The 23,423-nt window shown below is 40.5% G+C and overlaps 1 protein-coding gene across 2 annotated transcripts in view; it reads right to left on the reverse strand.

Annotated features, from left to right (window-relative positions):
• Positions 1-6,143: 6,143 nt before the first annotated feature.
• CFAP58 (cilia and flagella associated protein 58) overlaps positions 6,144-23,423 on the reverse strand; it is a 58,160-nt gene continuing 40,880 nt past the window's right edge. For both annotated transcript variants that reach the window (XM_051619513.1, XM_051619514.1), the window contains exons 16-18: positions 13,610-13,729; positions 11,983-12,116; positions 6,144-7,259 (exon numbers count right to left, since the gene is read on the reverse strand). In XM_051619513.1, coding sequence (XP_051475473.1) covers positions 7,139-7,259; positions 11,983-12,116; positions 13,610-13,729 — 375 coding nt within the window. In that variant the 3' untranslated portion in view covers positions 6,144-7,138. The remainder of the gene's footprint in view (positions 7,260-11,982; positions 12,117-13,609; positions 13,730-23,423) is intronic.

Consider the following 23,423-nt stretch of genomic DNA (forward strand, 5'->3'; position numbering starts at 1 on the left):
GTGGCAACATTGTTCAGCAAACCCAGTCTTCTTGATTTTCCACAAGTCCAATAAATCCCATGGAAGGGTCGATTTTCCGGCTGGGATTTCCTGTCAGGCTGGCCCTCCCACCGGGCGGCTGCCTAAGAGAGGTCGCCCGGGCCGGCCTGCACTGCCACAGCCCTGCAGGGAGCCTTTCCCAGAACTCTCCCTCACGGAATATTGAATCAATGCTCACCAGCTGCCTCACAAACCTGGCCTCTCCCAGGGAGCTGAGGGAAGCGGGGAGGAGAGGGGCACTCAGCTGGAGGGATTCATCTGTGGATGCAACGGGCAGAGGCGACAGGAGGGAATTGTGCGGGTTACGTGTCACGAGAACAGGAGGGAGCTGCTCCATCTGATGCCAAGATGCAGGGCTGTAACACAGACCCTGATAGTCCTCGGTGTTCTGCTCAGGTGAATTTTTGAGACTTGGCATTAAAAGACTCACGTTCCTATCCTCAACTCCGGAAAAAAAAAAAACAAACCTGTGGCCTGTCTCACCTGTGGTGCCTGCAGAGCACCAAAGGCAGCACAGGGCCAGCACTTCCTGCTTCTCTTTTTCCCTCAAATTCAGCTTCAACCCAGGCTGTGCAAGTGCCTGGGTACAAGCAGACCCTGCAGTACAGCAGCCAACACCACTGCTTTTCCCCCAGGCACACCCTGGGTTACTTGGAGACATCAGCTCAGAGGCTGGAGGCAGCCAAGTGCAGAGCAGGTGCAGTGCTGGGAGGTGGGAGGGTGATGGGGAAACCAGAGCTGCCAGCACATGGAATGAGAGAGTGAAGAAAGCAAGGCTCCATCTGCAAAGCTTCATCAAAGCCCAGCAGAAACCTGCATTCTGCCAGCAAAGGAAACAGGCAGGGGAGACACACTGGGCAGCAGAGGGCTTGGGTAGTTCACTGCCAGTTTACAATAAAGCAAATAGCAGGGGGGGAAATCAGTTGTCCCTCAGCCTGAAGTAAATTAGAAGACTCATCCCTCAAGAGCACAAGGTAATGCTCTTGATCAGACAAGCAATGCTGGCGTGTAATTCCCCTTGATAGCCCCCATGCTCTTACGGGATAGAAGCATGTCATTTTTGAGGACAATCTCCAAAGTGTCTATCCAGAGTATCAGGCTGCTTAGCCTGTATTACTGTTCATGGGACAGCAGTTGTTCTGGGAATGGTTTGGGTGTCATCAACAGCCAGTATCAATGGTAAAATTCAGAGAAAAAAACCAAAACAGACTTGGATCCATTAAGCCCATATCATATTAAAAGCAAAAATTAATTGCACCTGATTTAGATGCAAATGGAAATACACTAAACCCTCAGCTAACGTATTCAAGCAGAGATCTGTTGACTTGTGTAACCAAAGTTCATTTAATTGCTTGTTTGTTCCAGTTAATATGCATAGCTCTAACTCATCTGCTGTTCCACATACCAATTTAAATACTCATTTCTGCAACAAGGACAAGAGGATCCACTCCAAAACCAAGTGACAATGGAGGTTGCTTTAAGGAATTTTGAAGGTACCTTTGGCAAGAAAAGCTGACTGTTGAAACTTCTCCAAAATCAGGACTGCTCCAAAATCAGGACTGGTACAAGAATCAAAACTTAGCAAATAGCTCACCAATAAGCAAATAAAGGAGTGCAGGGCTGCTAAAGAAGGCTCTTGATCAGACAAGCAATGCTTGAGACATTTCAAGTTTGCCTATCTTCTCCCTCTACAGCATTTGAGTCAGCAAGGGACTTGGTAATTTCTCAAACTCCTGTGTACACTCTGTTAAAATAAAACTCCAGTGCTGAGTTTTCCTAACCTTCCATGAGGGAGTACATCCGAATGATAACACAGAAATTGTAGGGGATGAGGTAGCTCACAGAGGGACTTGGAAGCAAGGACATTTATTACCCAGCCAGCCCCCCGAATTTGCCCTGCCATTCAACCACACCACCTGCCTCTGCATACCCTTCATCAAAGAAGGCTGCAGAGGCACAGCTTTTGTAGAGCAAAACCAAGCAATTCTGAGAGTGTTCACAAATTTGTGAGTTTACAGCCCTTCAGGTGCCATGCAATAACTGAGCATGTGTTTGCTTGTAGCCTGCCCTGACTGCAAAGAGGCTTATTTAAACTGCTGCTTCAGGCACCTTGTTATTTGAAGTAACAAAGATGGTTTAAGCAAACACATTTTACTCTGCCGTCAGGGCCAGCTAAGAACATACCTGTGGTCAATTGCTGCAGCTCAGCTGCCACAAGGTAGCTTCTGGCATGATGACTTGTGATCAATCACACAAATGTTAAAGCAGTCCTAAAAAATTGTGCTTTCCCACAGGAGCTGGGCACAGCATTTGAAATCTATTTACCACATTTTTTTTAAAACGAAACCTGCAGTTTTCCTCTAGAATTACCCTGTACTCAGGGTAAAAATTCAGGATGCTCCTAGGGAGAGGAGACATGAACACCTGTTGATCAGTTTTGTTATATTTTCTGTAGGGAAAAATGGTTAATCACCTGCATTCCATTGCTGATCCTAAATACACTACTCTGTTTCTTGGAGTAACTTATGCTTTTACCACCCTAGAGTTCTCAACAAGGCTGAGCCATCGATGTGTTTTGCCACTACACAAACATACCTTGTTTCTACAGGGACACTCAGAAAATTAAGAGGCATCAACAAAAGTTGCAAATACATTCTTCACTTGAAGTGCATTCAAACCCCATGTAGAGATTCTCATTTCAGATTAAAATGGCTTTAAATTACTGCTTAGTCTTCTGCCAAGAAAGAGCCCTGAGAAATGGTTCTTGCTGTGAAGGACTATGAAGTTTAAATAGTCAAGACTGGCTGAAAGCATAGTTGTTATAACCACTTCATACCTGGGCAGATTAAAGTGCCCATCATCAGAAAGGGAGGCACCTGGAGTCTTGGAGGGAAAACTCAGATCTGCCAAGATCCAGCCTGCAAAAATAACATCCTTCAAAACAACCTTTGCACCCTTTTCTCTCTCTGAATGTGAGGTAAAAAATTAAAAGAGAGAAAATACTGACAATACCTGCAAAATAACAAAGAATAGTAAAAATTAAGAAAATGGCTGATCTAGGATTCACAGAAAGGGAGCAAGACCACCCTTAAAGCCAAAGTAGGATGTACAACCAGGAAATTCACTGTTAGGAGAAAGCTCTAAAGTCCAGGTCAACATGGCCAGCCTTTTTTGTCCCTGGAGGGTGGAGTATCTCCTTGGAAACTATGTCCGTCCTTGAAAGCACTCAGGCTATAGGACAAGAACCCCAAACAGAAAATGCACAAATATATCCTTGTTAAGAAACAGTTCCAGAATTTGCCCATGACTTAAATTCCTCTTAAAAACCAAGTTCAAACCATCTCCATCGAAGTGTCCCCCTTTGCTGCCAAAACCTCAGCAGCAGCCAACCTGCAGAAGGCCAGTGCTGATGCTGCACATCCCAGCCCTGTGATTAGATGCATCAGCCTAAGAAACACACTGCTTCTAGCCAAGGCAGAATACAAGAGCAAAGCTTACCTTCACCTCAGTTTCAGAGCAGTCTGCAGAGATTAACACTCAATTCCACCCCCTTACTTTCATCTTGTTCACCTGGGCTTTCAATACCCAGAGCCCCCTTGTCAGTACAATCCATTCCTCTCCATCCTGTAGTAGCTCACTCTTTGAAACTACTTAGCAGTCTGCTCTTATGCCCTGCTGTCAGAATACAGCAAAAGCAAACAGCTCCCTTAAGTTCAGGAGACCACAAGAAATTCTCCTAAAGGGCTGATCTTATTAAATGGAGCCCCTTGGGCATGAGTTTGAACTGATCAGGCCTGTTAAGGCCCATTAGTGTCCCAGAGCCCAGCACCTGCTGCTCCACTCACAGTAAAGCCTTTGCTCTGGGGTGTGTGTTTGTGGGTGCTAAGTACTCACACGCTTTCCTTCTGCCTCCCCAGCCTGCCCTGGAATTAGTAGCTCTCAAAATAACAAAGCTGAGCTGTAACCTGTTTTTCACTGCTGTTGACTCAAAGGGTTCCCAGATTTACAGCAGCAGGACATGTTACGGGGTGTGTAAGAAGTGTTCCTGCTGCTCTGAATTCATGAAGTGAGTGTAAATTAATGACTGGATTCTTGTGCCATGTCTTTGGTAGCTGACAGGTGACCCCAGAAGGGTCATGCTCTTGCCTCTGAACTTGATAGTTCAGTGTACAGTGTCTTGTTTGTGCCCTGCTGGTACAATACACTGAATCCAGACATACTGGACAAGATCAAAGCTTAAGGTAGATGGGAAGTTACTTAAAATATTATCTACATATTGCAAGAGCTATGAAAGTTAACAATATTACATATGTTGCTCACTGAAAAAGACTCCATGACAGATTTACAGTGTGAGCTACTGCAGTTCCAATCTGAACCAATTGAAGTGAAGAAAGATTTCTTCTAACTTAAGTGCTGTGGATCATAGCTCTTCGCCTCCATCTTTTCACATATCTTTACAGGAACAAGAAGCTGAAGATATGCTTGCTAGTTCTAGGCTTACATCTTGCACAGACTGGAATTCAATTAACATTATTCTGCAACAAAACTGGGAAAAGCACTTCAGAGCTGCTGCTCACAATGCAGAAGCGACTGAACAAATGATACTCTCATTAAGGCTCTGCCTTTCCCTGCTGTGCAAGCCAAACCCTTGAACACTAAAAGCACCTCAGCATCAACTGGGTTCACAGACACCCAGAGCAATTTTTCAAGCTCCTTGACTTTTATAGACTGGGGGGAAGGGATTTGGTGAGCTTTAATCCATTCTATTATATGAACTCAGAAATGGTTTTGACTCTCCAGCACTATAAATTAAGCTGGCTGCAGTTATTCTATTCCTGATTATGCTGAAAGTTACTGGCAATAATTCGATGAGTATATTTTCTTGGCCTTTTTTTTTATTTCTTCTTTCCCAAATGAACCTGTGAATTTAGTTTCCCTGGTAGTAAGAAAACAATGCAGTAACACTGGAGATAGGAGCCCATACGTTCACATCTGGATGTCTGAAATTGCGGATGAACACAGTAAAAGCTCCTGTACTTCGTGGGTGGAATTTACCACACTCACTTCCCAGCCTTTCAGACTGGAGGAACATGTTGTGTGAGAAAATCACAATTTTTTGCACTCCTCTATGTTTTTTTAAAAATCAGGAGACTAATCATTTTTTAGACACAAGTTAATTAGGCTGTGCAAGTCATTAGACAAATACTATCCCACCTGTTTTAGAGACTGGAAACTCAGGTCAAGAATTATTAAGGGATGGAGCTTCTTACTGTAAAAATAGTCCAATCTGTGCAATGCAAGCTACTATTAAGTACTTCTAAAGATGGGAAATAATCTGCTTTAGGAGTTTATTCATAACAATATAAGTGATTAGAGGACAGATTCCATCTGCTTGGCTCCTCTTCCTTTGTTCTGACCACTGTAACACCTTGTCTCCTGAACTCTGATAACAAACAGAAAAACATACAAAGATTTGAATTACTTCTGGATAAATTATGGGGTACACTGTCCAGTTGAGAGTGCAACAAGTAAGTAGCTTCTCTAGAGTGTAAGGGCATTCTGGGAGTCTATCTGTGACTTTCTCATTCATGTAAATTAATAAATGTGACTTTGATGATTGATTTCAGTACAAATTAATTCCCACTATCAGTAAGCATAGCAGAGTCCAGCTCCAGGATGAATACTCAAGACCTTAACAAATACCAGCTTTTAAAAGCTTCAGTAAAACCTACTTGGGATCCCAACAAACTCAAATGCCCATGTCAGTTATTCTCAATTATGGTAAATATAAGGACATGTCAGGTACAATTTAGACAGCATGACTGCCCTAGAATGATAACTTTACCATCCTGCACTTGACAGAGAAAAAGCAATAACAGCTATTTTGGGAACAAAAAGAAAAATACAATGGATCTGATGACTAAGTGTTCTGGTCCCCAATGTAAAAGCAAAGTAGATCCCTGTCATATTTAACTTGATTCTTTTGAATTAAACACTTCCATTAAAAGTTTCCCACAGTAGCTTTAATATTTAATTATGTATTCCACCAAAGGAAAGAACAAAATCTTTGCAAAGGGTTTTTTTTGTGCATGTGAAATATTTATTAGCATATCTCTTTGGACAAGTTTTTTATCCTCCAGGCTGGGAAAAAGCTTCCATGTACAAATCAGTTTAAAAACATTTCCTTTTACAGCTTGAAAGTTTTCTATACTTTAGCACCTCATGCCGTGACTTTGTTATTTCACTTGTTAATGAATGGTAATTAAATCTCTTTTAGCTGAAAAGGTTGGAGGGCTCCTGCTGTATTACAAAAACAATTTCTGAAAGTTACAAAAATGCCCAAGTGTCTAGAAATTAAAGAGCAAAGTTTGCCATGTTTTGAGTCCACGTTTGAATTGCTTGGAAGGACTTATGTGGGAGAACAGCCTGTCCCAGTCAGTGTGCACAGTCTTCCCAGCTGAACAGACATAATTATGTCACTTTGTGTCTACCAGAGTAAACAGAATTGCAGTCTTAATAATGTACATTGTGACCCAAACTTCCTTGATCTTACTAACAACTGCAGCAAACACTGCATAAACCCTATTATATACCACTTGCATAAAGAGCTGCTACATGTGTACATCTAAGTCAAGACTTGTTAATTTTGCATTTGCTCAGTAGGGTTTGAAACAGCAGTCTATTAATTTCTCTTCTTTTCTGTTTTCTCATCTCTTTCAGGCGCTTTGAGTCAGAAGATAAATGAAGTGAGTGCTTACAACAGAGGTAGATAGAGGGGAAATAAAACTACATATTAAGGCATTTTGTGGTGTCACATTGTTAAACAGAGACAGTACTGAAGAAGAAACATCTGCATGGTCTCCACTATTCAGTTACACCAGTGCAAGCTTGTGCTGGCATCATATGGACAGACTTTGTCCACAGTTTGTAAACCAAAATGAGATTAATTCCACTATAAAATGTCCTTTTCTGAAGGCAATACAGTGGTTCCAGAGGGAAAGTTGACTCTGAATTTCTTTTAAAATTACAGTTTCTCCAACAACCCAGCAACAGAGTTTAGCAAGAAACTGGGAACAGGAATGTGATGATGAGTCCGTTCCTAAGCTGTAATGTTGGGAAGGGGTCTGCTGACAGCAAAGCCCCCTCCAGTGAAGCGAGGAACGTCAGGCTTGTGGTGTGGAAACTCAGGCTCCGTGTTGGTCAAGGATCGCTCCTTCTCCCTTTGAATAGAAACAAAGAAAAGCAAATATTTCATTCTGCAACCCAGTGATGTTTACAAACTAAGGAAAACTGTGTCCTCCAGAGTTCCTTTGATGCAACCACATAGCAAAAGATCATTTAAAAATTGTTGATTAAAGCCTTTTTGGCTAAACTGTCAAGACTAGGTGTCTGTTTAGATCTAATTACAAGCCTACTGATGTGTTTTGGAATTATTAAAAATTATAAATAAATGAGCTCTCTTTGTGTGACTCCCCAAAATGGTCAGAGCACCTCATTAGAGCAAGTTTGTACATGAGCTCTGTGACTTCAGATTTCTAATCACCATTCCATTCTAGCAAGTATGTCCCTGATTTCCAACAAACAGCTACATTCATCAAAGGCACAATGAGGAGATATTTTTTCTTTGTTGAATTTTAATGAATAAATAGCGTTACCTGTCTTCACATCTTAACAACGTTCTAGTGATAATTACCCTGCCTGTGACATTTGCAGAAAACTAACAGTGTGCTGTGGGTGCACTAATAGTCCCAGGAAGTTGCTCTGTCTGAGGATTCAGGAGGGCTTGAATTTGATTGCCTCAAGAGGGAACAGGTGTTAGCTGGTTGGCCTCCCGTGAGGCTGAGGAGATAAGCACAGCAGGACAAATACAGAGGGCAGTATTTCAAGTGTGCTGTGACATACACTGAGGTTTCAGAGAAAAGTCCTGAGATATTTAAAATTAACCAGGTGGAACTTTATGAAGTACCAGTTTATCATAACAGCAGAGGGCTTGAGGCTTTCCAAAGAAGGTCAGTGCCATTACTTCTATTTTACAGTCACCGAGACTGAGAAACAAACATGAGTCCAGCCAGGCTTTTGCAAAATCTAGTCCTGTCACATTAGCATCCTTTCTCATTCCCAAGCAAGGGAAAATAAAATATTTCCTGGAATTAATACTTTTCTCTTTGTCCCTAAATATCTGTGTTTGGAGAGGAGTAGGCTCAGAGAAACCTTGTAAGATGACTAGCTATGCTTCCTTTTCCAAATTTAACTCATACAGAGGTGGGAGAATAGGCAAAAGATGGTACAGATGAACTTCACCATGAAAACCATTTATAAATGCTTTTAATTATATCAGAGTAACATTAATGGATGTGCCAGCTGACAACACTTAAAACCTAAGGTGCTACATTTAGGTGGTTCATCCTATCTCACTATTGGGCTTCCAACTTTGGGGAGAAAAAATAATAAAGAGTCCATGATCATTCTTTCTCATGCTTCCATTGAAAAAGCCAACAGATGTGTTCATCAGTATGGAAAATCCTATGCAGCTGAATACTAAAATATATTATGCAACCACATGCAAAAGCTCCTAGCTACTGACATCCCTCACTGCAGTTATTTACATATATAGGATGGCAGGATCAGGCCTCTGGTGTGGATTTAAGCTTCATATTTTCTTGCTGATCCTTATCAAGGTCAAACTGGAACTGTGGTGCTGGAAGCAACTCGGACAAGCAGTGAGGCAGAAAAGGTGCACGAAGCAGATGAACAGGAAGACTAAGAAAAAGGAAGCCTAAGACATTCAGAATGTGAGAGTAGAAAAAGATTTCAAATTCACAACCAAAATCTTAAACACTGGATTTGCAGCTTGAACACAAAACAATGCTAAATTCCTGTTGTTCCTCATTAGATTCCCTCAGTTTCCCACAGAAAGCTGCATTAGTTCAGTACCAAGACTTTAAATCACAAACTAGAACTGTCTTTTGCAAATCAATAAAAGCTTTAGATGATACCTTTGTATGAGGTTATCTGAGAGTATTAATTCCCTTTTGTACCAGGGTAGTCAATAATGCTATTAATGCTGTTGTTCTGACCGGATCCTCATTTTATTAGCAAAACTAGCCACATTTATTTCAGACATTATGTTAACATTAGCCAGTGTGATAAGAGATCAAGTCAGTGGTTTTGTGTCAGCTGGGATTTAGAGCAACCTGAGGTTGTACGAATCAAATGTCCCTTGCTCTTTGGCTAGCATCTACACACCAGGCATGGCCTGCCCAGCCCAGTCTGAGTGTGGAATGGCTGCATGTCAGGAGTGAAGGACTCCCTGGGGAAGGGTCTGGCTGCACAAAAGATTCCCTCTATTGCAGAAAGCAGCAGACATGTCACGCACAAATGGTAGTTTGGAGAAGCCAGGTTGCACAGCAACCCTTTCCCTTGCACTGCTGCTGAGCAATGCAAAGCACAGTCTAGAGATTATAGAAGCTGCAGTTATCAAGGATTGATATGCCCAATCATGCTTCAAGGCGTGCATATCCTTCAAAGCAGGCTGTGGTCCAACAGGTTTGACTGGGAACAAAACAATGAGGGACAGAGGAAAGCAAAGCCAAGCACTTGGCTGCCTCTCAGCTGCCACAAAGACCAAAGTAGCACAAATCAGGGCTGACAGCACAGATCTGGTAGCTCTGAGCCTGGGATAGGGGCAATGAAATGCTTTTGTTCTGCAGAAAACACCACTAACAGCATCTGAATGTGCTTCCAAAACACAGATGTCACAAAGACACCATGCTCATCAGACTACAGTCATGCCTGCCACATGAACAACAACCTGACAAGCTGCACTAATAGCAGATTATCCTGAACCTATCAAGAGGGTAATGAGTCCAGCACTAACTGACCTGCACCACAAACTATATATGATTAACAGACCCAAGTTCAGTCACCTTCACCTCACACAATACTTTTGTTTTACTTTAAGCAGTTATGCCCCTAACAAGTTTAATTTTTTCAATAGCTATGATAGGAATTAATTCTAGGTAAGATATAACAACAAAACATGGGTGAGTTTCTTCTAATCTGATTAACAGAAAGCTACATTATGCCAGGGTCCAAAATGGAAGCATTAAAACTAATGTGAAGAGGATACTTAGCTGCTGGAAATGGATTATCAGGCTTTATGGTAGCCTCACATATTGATCCTAAAGCTCCAGGAAGGCCATTAGCACTGTACAATTGTTGCTAATTCCAAACATTAAGGTAACATTATGCAATTTGCAGATGGACAAAAGTCACTGTTTATCACTGACTCTTTTGCTAATTTAGTCATCAAAACTGTTTGCTGGCTGAAGTATGATAAAGGAAGAGAGACGGGCAGCTTTGAATTATACTCAGCAACACAGAGAACTGTTGGCTTTGGTGTGTGAGGAAAGGACAGGATGAGGATGGAAAGGAGTGGAAAGACAAAAGGCATAAACAGAAAAAAATGGTAACTGATCATGTCATCTGACTGAAAAAATCTAAGAAACTTCTCTTTGAAAGAAATGTCAAATAACTCAGTTTTCAGAAGAGACTAATAGTTTTGGTGTCCCAGCTTGGAGACTATCCAAATAGACTCACCTCTCAGTCTCTGCAAATGAGGTCACTTGAATGGGCCAGAAATTGGGCAACTAAGATCCTAGTAATTTTATTTTAAACAAGATTGTCCCCCTGTACTCAACACTGGTGAGGTTGCACCTTGAATGCTGTGTTCAGTTTTAGGCCCCTCACTATAAGAAGGACATTGGGGTGCTGAAGCATGTCTAAAGAAGAGTAATGAAGCTCGTGAAGGGTCTGGAGCACAAGTCTTATGAGGAGTGGCTGAAGGAACTGGTATTGTGTAGTTACAAGAAAAGGAGGCTGAGGGGAGACCTTATCACTCTCTACATCTACCTGAAAAGGAGGCTGGAGTGAGGTGAGGTTTGGTATCTTTTTCCAAGCAACAAGCAATAGAACAAGAGGAAATGGCCTCAAGTTGTGCCCAGGGAGGTTTAGATTGGATAGTAGGAAAAGTTTATTCACCAAAAGGGTTGTCAGGAACTGCAACAGACTGCCCAGGGAAGTGGTGGACTCACCATCCCTGGAGATTTTTAAAAGACATGTAGGTACAGTGCTACCACTAAACCACATGGTTTAGTGGTGAAGTTGGCAGTGTGATAGGTTAACAGTTGAACATGATGATCTTAAAGGTCTTTTCCAACCAAACTGATTCTACAATTCTAAGAGGAGCAGCTAAATGCTCAGCTGTGGACTGAGAGTAGCAGGGAGGTGTCATCAAACTGCTATTGGTTAAGGAGAGCCAACAACCATCTACAAAAAAGTTCTTAGGCTCTATTGTCAAAAGGGTAGGATGTCTGACAAAGCCAGACTCTGAGCATTGCTCACTTTCCTCCATCTGGATGTAGGAAGGGAACAAGAAGTGGATGGAGAATGCTCTTCTCTGCAACCATTGGCAATGATACCTCCCACCAGAGGGCACAGTCATCAATCAGAACTACCACATTTTGGAAACAACAACATTGCTCTTACACCAGGATTATGTAGTTGCCACCTGATGAAAGGTTATCCCCCATGTAAGATGCTGTTTCATTATAACTTGTAAAATGCATTGAGGTCCTCATAATGCCTGAGGATCTCTCATTAGACATGAGAGACCAGACACTAATTTGTACCCTCTAGGCACCATCTCATCGCTATGAATAATTTAACTGGACTGCAGAACATGTCAGCAACATCTCTGCTGGATGTTCTTCTCCTGGCCATACATCATGGTAAATCTAGACCAGACTGAAGTAATATGAGGGATAACATTCAGGAAAATTAGGCAACAATATTATATCAAACAGCTAAAGCAGGGGCTAAAAACCCTCTAGTTCATGCAGAAAGTTTCATAGAAATGTTATGGGAAAATGTTCTTTCCCATACTTGGCCTGTTGTTCCTTGCGTTTCTGAGCCAGATATTTCTTCTTCACATTCAGAAGCTCGCTGGCAAGTCTTTCAATTTCATATTTGTATCCTTGGCACTGTGATTCATACATAGTCAATTCTGAGGACAAAGACTAACAAAAGGCAAAAAGCAGAAACAAGAGATATTAGTTTCATTTATACATGTTAACACATTTACAAGCACTATTTTCTTTCACATTTGATGATAAAACACATCACTATTTTCCATCACATCTTAAATTCTCTCATGATGGTTCATTTGATCACCTGTCACCTCTGCTGACCTAAGGACAATTTACAAAATTAAGGCTATGCCATTTAAACACAATAAAACATGTAAAATACGCCCATTAATACCATATGGAATGGTATTAATACATACATTAACTATTAATGTTCAGGGACACAAATCTGGGTGAAAACCCAAAATAAAGCAGGGATTTATTTAATAGCAATGGGTTTTATTCACAGGGATACACTTTGTTACATGAAGTCATCAAATTCACACAGGCAACATACTACCAGGCAGTGTAAATACAAGTACAATGCTGCTTGCATGTGAACCAGTACATTTTTTCAAAAAGAAGCAATATGCATAGTGTGTATTCCTTCTTTAAGAAGGAGAATAGCTTGCCCTGGCACCACAAAATGGCATGCAAGCCAGTATGCTACAACATGCTGTGCCTGAAATGCACAGAAGCAATTGACCGCATTAAGGACAAACAGGAACCGTATGGAAAACTTCAAACCACATTCAGTTTAGCTAAAGTTTGGCTTCTATTTCGCATTTTCTACATTTTTTTTCTTCTCTACGGAAAGCTAAGATTTGCATAACAGCCTCTTTGTTTCCTAAGGGCCCATCTGCTCCTGCATTTATTTCCTCGTGGTTAGTATAGACGTGATTATGATGCAGTGAACAGGAGATGATGACTTCAACAGAGAGAGGAACTGTAGAAGTAGATGAACTCCTGGGGAGACTGATCTTTCATGCAGGCACAAACAAGGGAAGATCAGCTTATTCTATGAGAGTCACTTTTAATATCATCCTTTCAAAGTTTCCCACAAGATTCCTTCAGAATCAGGAAACCCTCCCTTCTAGTGACAAGGTGTTAGGACAGGTTACTCCTGTCATCCCTATAAAAATTGGAAGTCTAATATATGCATTGCAAGAGAAATAACAAGAATATAAGACTGGATTCTCAATACATTCCCACTGGTTGTTTAAAAAGAAAACAAAATGGCTTTGTTTTTCTAATTAAAGATCTTAACAACTCAAGAGAAGAGGAGGATAAGCTTAATAGAAAACTGGTGTCCGAGAATGCCTGCACACAGAAAGCATTTACAGCACTGTGCTGCACACTCATTCTAATAAGACATTTCCTCTATTTTAATGAAACAAATTAGTATAATGTGAATAAAGCTCTTCTAATGCTATTGGTTCTCCCTTGGGGAGAGGCGGTATTAATCTTGTTTTCCTGATCTAATATACTAAGACATGCATACTGATCATAAAAAATCTTCCTGAAACCTTGCTCCCCAGGATCACTGGTGAAGTTGTTCTGCCATCCTGACAGCCCCTCAGCCAGAGATAAAGGGCATCTCTTACTTTCAGCTGTTTTGTCTTCTCTCGAAGAGTGTGCTGGTAGAGCTGCAACTGTTCTGCAGCTTCAGGACCAGGCTGCCTGGCCAAGACATGCTTCAGTTCCACATACAGTCTCTCCTTTTCCTAAGAAAGAGGCAAAAGGAAAAGCTCTTATAAAATTAATATAGCAGCAGCGCAACCTGTGATGAAATCAACTTCCTGAAAAATGCAACTCAATCAGGAAGATATTTGCAGAAACAAATCTGCCTGTGTGTCAGTCTTTCCTCACTAGCCATAAGGTATTTAAAGTTGTTGTGATAGTAGTGGGAGAGCTCATTAAGAGAAACATCCAGCTACTTTGAACCACAAATGAAATACTCTTAAAACACTATCATCAGTGAGCATGCTTTACCACAGAGAACATAAAACAGTCACTGGAAAAGTATCCAATGGTGAGAAATTAATTACTACTAACTGTGCTTACCACAATCTTTCTTCTTATAAGCCACACTGCCTTACATTAAGGATCATAGCTTCACCCAACAGGATGTGAGCAGGCTATAGAAATGTCAGGGAAAGATTGTACAAAATATTAACTTCTTCCAAAGAAAATCCCGCAAAGCACATATACACACACACATAGAACTTTCCAGTTCAACTTCGGGGGCTATGGGAAGTGAAAGAAAGTATAAGCAGCAACAACTATGACTAGCACAATTACCACCAAGTAGTTTCTCATTGTCATGTGTCTCCTGCTCCTTTATGTTAGAGCAGTATGCTCATGGATATATTAGGCATATTGGATATAACCATGCCCAAACAGAAACCACAGCTATACTGAAATCTTGGTATCTACTGTGTTTTGAGGATGTACTTGTTTTCAGTCTGAGGAATAAAGCACTGAACAAAGCCACCTTCATAGTTTTGCACATTACAATATTATTAGTACCTACCCTGTCAGACTAAGATCTTTATTTAACATTATTTAGCAAGATCCCATCCTTGTCTGGTACCTGGAGAGATGGAATTAAAAAGGAGAGTTCTTTGACTGGAAGTCAGACTAGAAGACAAAAGATTTAACTGAAGAAGATAAAAATGCCAAGTAGCAGGTAGGACAGGTAATTACTTACACTGTCTTTGAGAAAAAAACCTTTTTGCTGTCTATTTATAAGCTGTGTCTACAACTCTTGTGACAGAATCCTTCTGTCAATGTGTGAAATGGTGCCATCATATCACCTAGAATCACCACATTTGGCCCTGCTTAGTGATTGAGCCAGGGTTTTGAAAAGTGGCTCATTATTTTGAATATGTGAAATTCTAGGTGTCCAGTCTTCAAGAGCATAAGGAATCTGGAGTTTTTAGACTTCAGGATTTTCTGAAAACTGTGCACTATAATGGTCACAAGCTAGGACCTGAAAATTGAACCACTTCAAATCATAACTTACTTTCGCAGGCACTGCCCATAAACTCTGAATATTACTGATGAGTTCCTTATAAATTAAGTTATTTACAGTTTATCTCTGGAAAATTCAAAACCTCCTGAAGTTCAGACTGGAATTTGCATAGGGGCAAAAATTAGATTGAAAAGACATTCTCAGTAGAGAGTTGTTAAGTCACTACAAGTGATTTCCACTACCACCTTTTCTTCCTGAGGAAGCAAGATGTTACTGCAAGTTAAGAACAACAGCAAAAGAAAAATCTGCCTTGTCAAAATCTGGCCAGTCAGTATTAACATTCCACTCCTGAATGTATCACAGATTTGTAATTTGGAAGAGTGTAACGGTAATTTGGATAAATATGGAGCAGCTGATGGATTGAAAGTCTTATGTACAATTGTTTTGCAATTTATTTCTCTCCTAACCCTCTACAAGGGCCAACCAGGCTCTTCAAACACTGTGCAATGGTGTGTATAATAACCCTGTTCAGAGACAAAGTGTTCAATTCTATTATAAGGAGAATCTATCTTATGCAACAGAGACTCGTTAGGTGTCCAATGTATATTGTCTCCATTATCCAACAGAGGCAGAACCAGCTGTCTTATAATGCATATCCTGTCCTTCCTGGCTAAGCACTGTCCATCTCTTTTACATCTAGTCAATTAATTTGTCACTGGGTTAGAACACCGTATGTCAGCAAAAAGGTACAAGAAAATCCTGGATACTTCCTTCCTCAGCAGCAAAAGTTCATACTCACAGGTTAGCATTTCTGTAAGTTCTGACATTTTACCCCAAGGTGTGGATGCAAAAAACCCAAACCACTATTATTTTACAACTCAAGGACCAGAGTCAGTCATAAGTTACACGTGAAACTACCACCAAAAATGCCCTGCTTACAGCAGCTACTTTTATCTCTACATGGAAGAAATAAGGAATTCCCAGGGAAAATAACAGCACAAAATAATAAAAAATGTTGGCTTCTACAATACTCTAGCTGTATTCTAAGGATAGAAAAGCTGTGCAGTGTGTATTACATGTGAATATCTTCTAAATAGCCAGTTACCAGATACAGCACAGAACATGTAGAAAGACCTTTAGGGCTGTCTGATGTGTGAGTTATATTCAAAGTAGCTTTCAGTTGTAGTGCATAAATTAATACCCCCAGAAAATGGACCTCCGTTGCTTTTTTGTTTGGAAATAGGTGAAATGCATATGCATTCCTTAAAATGCCTGAGAACCCAATGGGGCCAAATGGGGACAAGGCATCCTGACGCTGATGAGAAAACCATAAGTCAGCAATGATGATCAGTGGTGTAGCAGCAATTAAAAAACAAGATGTAAGCTGATCTGTTTGGTGCCTACAGGAAGTCAGTTAGCACTATTTTGTCCAAAGTAGAAGTCAGTAAACTCTACTTATTTCTGTTGGTGGCTGTGCAGATGATGTCAAGGAAAAAGCTACCTAAAATGCTACACCCATTGGGCAGCAATAAGTCAATCCATTATAGCATGTGTAAGGTGGGTTTCTTTGGCTTGTCCCAAAGTGCCTCCCTCACACACACTCCCCTCCGTCCTTGTACCAGGCTGCAATCACAACATACATCTTGCCAGAGTTAAGCATTCTTGAGATGAAGAGAACTTAAAGTCACAAACATGCTGCAAGGCACTACTCTTCTTCTTGAGGAGGTGAAGGAAGATCCATCAGACCTCTCAGTAATGCCAGGTTCTTGCTGTAAAGCCCTCACTGCTAAGAGGAATGTACATGTCTTCTTATCAGGTCTAGGCCAGTACCAAAGCTTTTTATGTGATCCTACCCATGGAATTCAGCAGGTGTTTGACTGTAGGACTGAATCCATAATGTCACAAAATCATAGAATGGTTTGAGTTGAAAGAGACATTTATGATCATCTAGTTCCAACCCCCCTGCATGGGCAGGGACACCTCCCACTAGAACAGGTTGCTCAAAGCCCCATCCAACCTGGCCTTCAGCACTTCCAGGGAGAGGGAATCTACAACCTCCCAGGGCAACCTGTTCCAGTGTCTCACCACCCTTACATTAAATAATTTCTTCCTAATGTCTAACCTAAATCTACCCTCTTCCAGCTTAAAACTATTACCTCTTGTCCTATCTCTACACGCCCTTGTAAAAAGTCCCTCCCCAGCTTTCCTATAGGTCCTTCAGATACTGGAAAGCTACTATGAGGTTTCCTCAGAGCCTCCTCTTCTCCAGGCTGAACTTCCCCAACTCTCTCAGCCTGTCAGTGAGCTTCATTGGTTTATGGTATAAATGAAGCCAAGCTGATGGTGGACAAATGAGGGCACATTCATTTTGTGTATGTAGGGTACACTGGGAGACTCAGATTGAGGGATGCAGTCAAATTTCAGCCATTCCAAAAAGAATTTCAGCACCTCTGTGAATACCTGCTGTAAAAAGTGTGTAAATAAAACTCCACATTATTTTTAGAACATCCCTTCCTCTGTCTTAGATTTGTTTTCCAGAGGAGCTCCAAAGAGCCCACCGACCTCTCTTTAGGCTCAGCCACAATATGTTTCTGCATCTCTAAGTCTCTTGCCTCTTAATTTGGAGGGGAGGAAATGTTGCTTTCCCCTAAATTTAACTAGCTGCTGTCTCAAGCAGAACCTTGAGTTCTCCTGCCCTGCTTGCTCTAAAGCAAATTAAGAAAAAGTAATTTTTTTTTGCAGAGGACTGGCAGGTGTTTGGCAAATTTCAACTGATTCTTCAGGACACTGGTGGTCACGAATTGGCTCTGTCTACAGCAAGAAGCATCACTTTTGCCAGCACAATTCTACATCAAAAGAAGATATTGCTGGTGACCAGCACAGCCCGATTTGCTTGTAGCCTGCCAGAGGGAATATCACTCCCATCAGACACATTCCCAAAATGACACCAAAGCATTTCACTGCTTTGACAAGGAGTGGGAGGCAGTCAGCAATGCTGGAATAGATCAATGCATTTGGTATTAGCTCTAAAGATGACAACCCATTTTATATCATCTTCTCCCTCACCATAACACTAGGAAACTCCTGGAATAACCCATCTTGTTAGCTAGACCAGGGTATCATTCTGAGCCAGAGACGATAGATGACCACACATTTAATGAAGATGTATTCACAGCAGAAATAGGCCATGAAGTCCCAGCTTCCTCGTTTTTATCAGCTTGTCTTTCCAAGTAGATAATTCAACAAATTTACTCAGCATAGCAGCACACCAACAACCTTCTCCACCAGACACCCAAAAAATCCTATTGTGCACCAAAAGCTTTCTATCACACTCATTATTAAAAAAAACCTACACACAAAAAATCCCAAACCCTTTTACTCCAAGTAAATTTGATTTATGTTATCTCCTGTCTTCAGCAACTGAGCTACAGAAAAAACCCATAACAAGATAAAGGTGTGGAGCAAGAGGGTGCAATGTTATGTATGGTGGCAAACTGCAATACATTGAACCTTGCTAAAACTCCATATTTTAGTTAGTAAGGTGGAGAAAGAAACACAGTAACTCTGTGAGCACATTCCAGTTCCTTATAGCTTTGGTGAGGAAAACAAGTCAGTCAATGTGCCACGGGGGGGTTTCTTGTTTATTGGCATTATAACCAAAATGTCAGTGCTATGCTGAACTCCAGAGCCATTTTGTTTATGATGCCACACAGCAGCAGAGCATCCTTAAGGGGTTGTGATCCATTTTCAGAAGTGTTAAACAGAACACTGAAATCTGTATTAAATATATATATAGACACACAAATCTAGTCATAGTCATTTTACCTGTACAATGTGCACACTTATTTGTATGTAAGTGTATACCTAATAGAGTAGCTGTTGGCTCAGGACATCTATGATTAAAAGTTTTATGAGGTGTAGAAAAAATTAGCATACAGTAACCTTCACGAATTTTATAACAATAAAAGAAAGTTGCCTCCAACACTGTGAGAAATGTACACTATAAACTTTCAAAAGCTCCTGTTCTTTCTTGCCTATTTCACATCCATCAGCAAACAACTTTGCAAGCATGGAGTTCCCTAGAACAGCTTGTCATCATTATCTAGACCCTCCTTTATCTGTCCAATGTGAGTCTTTTGTTGGGTGAATTAATTCAGATTTGAAATTGGACACCAAAATCCTTTCCTAATGTGGCAACACTAAAACTGCATGAGACACTTGGGGTTTTCTCATTAAAATGCTGCCACCAGCCTAAAGGAAAGGCCAGGATCATTTGGTGAAGTTTGCACCACTCTAGCAGTTAAAGTAAATCAGAATTAAGAGTTATCCCTCCAGTTGATAATCATGCTGGTCAAGAGCAAATCTGTTTCCTTTGGCAGAGAGCAGATGCACCAAACTTACTGGCATTTTCAAGACAGCTTAATGGGAGAAGAAAAAACACCTCGGAGCATCTTCTAAGGCCTTCACCCTTGACTCTTTTTTGTAACAGTAAGAGCTGAATGCTGCATTATTACTATCTTCCAGGAACAACAAAGTACAAAAGTACAAAGTACTTTAGTTCCAGCTAAAGTACAATTGCAACATAGTAGTAGTAGTAGTAGCAGCAGCAGCAGCTGCAGCTACTGGTACTATTGTATCTTTTTTAGGAAGTATGTGGGAAAACATGTTTGTTTGTTTTTTCCAATGGATAAACAACTAAGTTACGTATAATCCTCTCCTTTCAACTTCTGAACTCTGAGACACAAGGTCAACGATGTTTCAGAAGAAGATGACATTGGTGCCTCTTGCCAAAATAACAGCTGCAACTCCATTTTTACTACTGACATTACACAAGCATTTATAAAATCATTAATCAAAGTAGCTGATTTAATCACAGTGTTTATACTTTACATTGCAGAAGATGATTAATTAATTATCCCCTTATGCTCTCCTGTGAACAGGAACACATATGCACATATACACACACACACACACACACACACACAAAAAAAAAAAAAGTAGCTATTCCTTGAAGGTAAGAATTACCCTTGACATGGCATGGATTGATGTAAAGATTCCAGCTATTTCCACAGTGCCTGCAGCTTGGCAGTTGGACTGAAGAGAGCTCTAAACAAACCTTTGTTTCACATTCTAATACCAACTTGTCTTAACATGTTCTGGAGGAGATTCAGAGGTTGATACAAATCTTATCAACAAAGAGTCTAAATAAATATTCTAAATTAGTAAGTCTACAAAGCAAACAATGAGGAACCTTTAACTGGCTCATAAATACTATCTACAGGGTTACAAACAAAAAAAATAATTCTTCTTTAAATGTAGACTATTTGACTTAGAACCTGTATTTTAATATCATGTAACATCATATATTTTAGCTATGCAATAGTCATTTAGATTTTTAAAATATCAGATTAATCAAAGGAGAATTATCACAGCTCTGCTGTTAATGATTAGCTGTTCCTGCAGGCTTGGGATGGGGATTCCCAGCAGAGCCAGCTTCTGCTCTTACTTCTGGTTGATCTGACAGATGACCTTGAAGGGTCAGAGAAACTGTAGAGTTGCTTCTAGAAATGCCTACCTGTAAGTCAGGCATCTACAGCTCTTTAATAATCTGCTTGACTTTGATCCTTAGATTTTGCTGAAAGATGAGAGCACTTTGCTTCAAGTCCTTTGGTGTTCCTGGAATTGCTGCTTCTGAACAGCTGTCTCAAAGTCAAGCCACCACTTAAACATACAAATACCTGTCTAACAAGGTGGTAAAGCTTGCGCACATCTTTCTGACAGGACAGCAGAGGTTCTCTGCATATTGCCAAGTACCTCAGGGAAGGAAGAGCGATCTCCTGTTACACTTTATAACCTATTAAGAAATAACAGTACATCTAAGAAACACACAGCAATTCTGAAATCATGTATATTTTAGTATATGGCTTCCTTCACAGTCACTGTAATTAGAACTGACCCTCTGCTATCCTTTGAGGAGTTCTGTTTCAGCTCTCCCTGCCAGCTTTTTAAACTTCAAAGAAACAGAAACAGGAATAAAGGAAAAGGAAAGAGAGGGAATCCTACAGTTTATGTAAAGACAAGTGCTGTGCCCAAGTGTGACATCCTCTCTTCAAGATTATAGCTGTGTCTGCTTTAAGAGAGGCACAGGAAGACTTGCACTCTAAGCCTAGAGAAGTGGAGCTGCTGGGTGATGGACGCACCCTACTTGGCAGAGAGTCTCCCTGCATGGGGTTCATGGCTTCTGAGCACTCAGCAGCTCATGTCTGGCTGTCTCAGAGTGAAGAATAGAGGAACATAATTCTTTCTACACCTGTTTGTGTCCTCATTTGTCCAATTTTAAGCTACTTTTTTTAAAAAAACACATCACAGTGACTCTAACTGCCTGCCCCTAACAGCCCCAAAACAACCTTAGAGGTGCTGCATCTTTCTGCATGTGTTTTCTCAACAACTGCACCCTTCACTCTGCTATAGAAATGAAAATATGTGATCTGAAATAGGTAAAACCTAGTCTGTTCCCATGGAAAGTCCTTTTTTGTTGTTGTAACTATCACAGAAAATAATCCATCTCTGTTTGGGATGCTGTTTGGGATATCTTGCACGCTGAGAGAGGAGTGGAATACCTTTGCCTTAATGAAAGAAAGCCTGCCAGTGTGTACACCTGAACAATAAAGATTGCAGCTGGTGCTAGGCCACATATATGATTTGGGCTTGTGAATGTATTGCTACACTGCTGTTGCATTCCTCTGGTATTTTAACTTCTCTAGCAGCTTCGGGACGGCTGGCAGTCAGTATGAGATTGCTAACGGTGCTGCGGCCGTTTGTGCCTTGCAATGTATTCAGTCAGCACAGCAAGTCATTTACTTTCCCTTAACAAGATAACTGGTTGATTAATATACTTTACCCTGGGGTGCACAGTAGATTTATTTCCTTCCCAGATACTTGCTGAATAAAGGCATGAGGAGTAAACAAGTTTGTTTTCAGCTATTTGTTATTTCCTGAAATAATTCCTGAACTTTTTACTGAAGCTTTATTCTAGTGAACTATCAGTGAAGCTAATGGCAATTTTGTCTAACTTCAGGAATGGACCACTTAAAAAATTATTTCAAATTTAATGGCACAAGGCATCCATGCTCAGAATTTCTGGGTTCAGACCAGACACAATACATTTGAATAAAATACTTTGGTGATCACTGTTTCTGCTTTTCAGATGCAAATTGCATCAGTTAGCACTGATGATGTACCTTGGGTATTTATATGGCTCCTCCTTTCAGCATCTGAATGCAGTTAAATCTTTAATGTACTTATGCCAAAGTACTGTTTCCAGCCAGGGCAGTGATCCTCTTCTCATTCTACAAAAGGGTCTGGATAGAAAAAGTTGTTAAATGAAGTGCCAAAATTCGCTAAAACTCCTAATGATAAACAAAAATTAAACCCAGTATCTTAGGCATCCAGGACCACCATGCGAATAGCCAACACATCTGCTCCTCTCTTTTCCAGGGCTAGACTACAGCAGCAGGTTAGAAGCATGGGAGAAAAGTCACAATCATAAACCACATTTTTCTCAAGCCAACAATCTCTCTCATGCACGTGAAAATTCATGGACTGGGAGTGCATGTATTAGACCGTAGGAAAAAAATCTATACTTGACATTCATCTATCAAGTATGGTATTTAGGTAATTAAATCAGTCTTGCATGATGGGGAGGGATGCATTTCATGACCCACTGGAGTTCTCTTTCTAGCACAAACCTAAGTAAATATACCAATTGCCCTAAAAACTTAAAAACCAGATCATTCATTAATGTATATTTGCCACCTATAAACCCTGAGCAACTTTTTCTCCACCTGCAACTTCCTTACATTTGTAAATGACACCTGAATATTTCTGACTAAAACACAATTAGAGCAGCTAAAGACAGTGCAGTTCCTCAGAAGTTATTTTGATCTGTGTTCTTCTAATTTCTCTAATAAAATTGCACCTTGCTTCTGTCCAAAACCATATATCATGGGAAATCTATTTTGTTTATGTAGTTCCATAAAGATTGAGTAGAAATTAAACTCTTCCACTAAGAAAATTCTTCACCAAAAATGTGTGCTTTTTTGATCACTAAGTAATCTGCTTTGCCTCCCATTTCCCAGTGCCAGAAATATTTGCACTATTTTTATTGGAAAACTATTTTCTTACTCTAAAGAGCAGCTGATTATTTTTACCAGATTACACTACAGTCATCAGCATCTTTCCACCCTGGTTTTTCAAAACTCTGTTCAAGCATACATATCCCAAACAAAAAAAAACCCAAGAAGGCTATTTTCCTGGGAAGACTTTATTCTCTTCCATTTGAATTGCAGCATATGTGGGAGGAGGGAAAGAATGTAAATGTCAGTGTGTTTTTAAGTTTCTATAGCATAGAACATCTTCTAATTCTAGATGGACCGAGATTAGAA

The sequence above is a fragment of the Apus apus genome, chromosome 4, assembly GCF_020740795.1.
Source record: "Apus apus isolate bApuApu2 chromosome 4, bApuApu2.pri.cur, whole genome shotgun sequence".
Lineage (NCBI taxonomy): Eukaryota > Metazoa > Chordata > Aves > Apodiformes > Apodidae > Apus > Apus apus.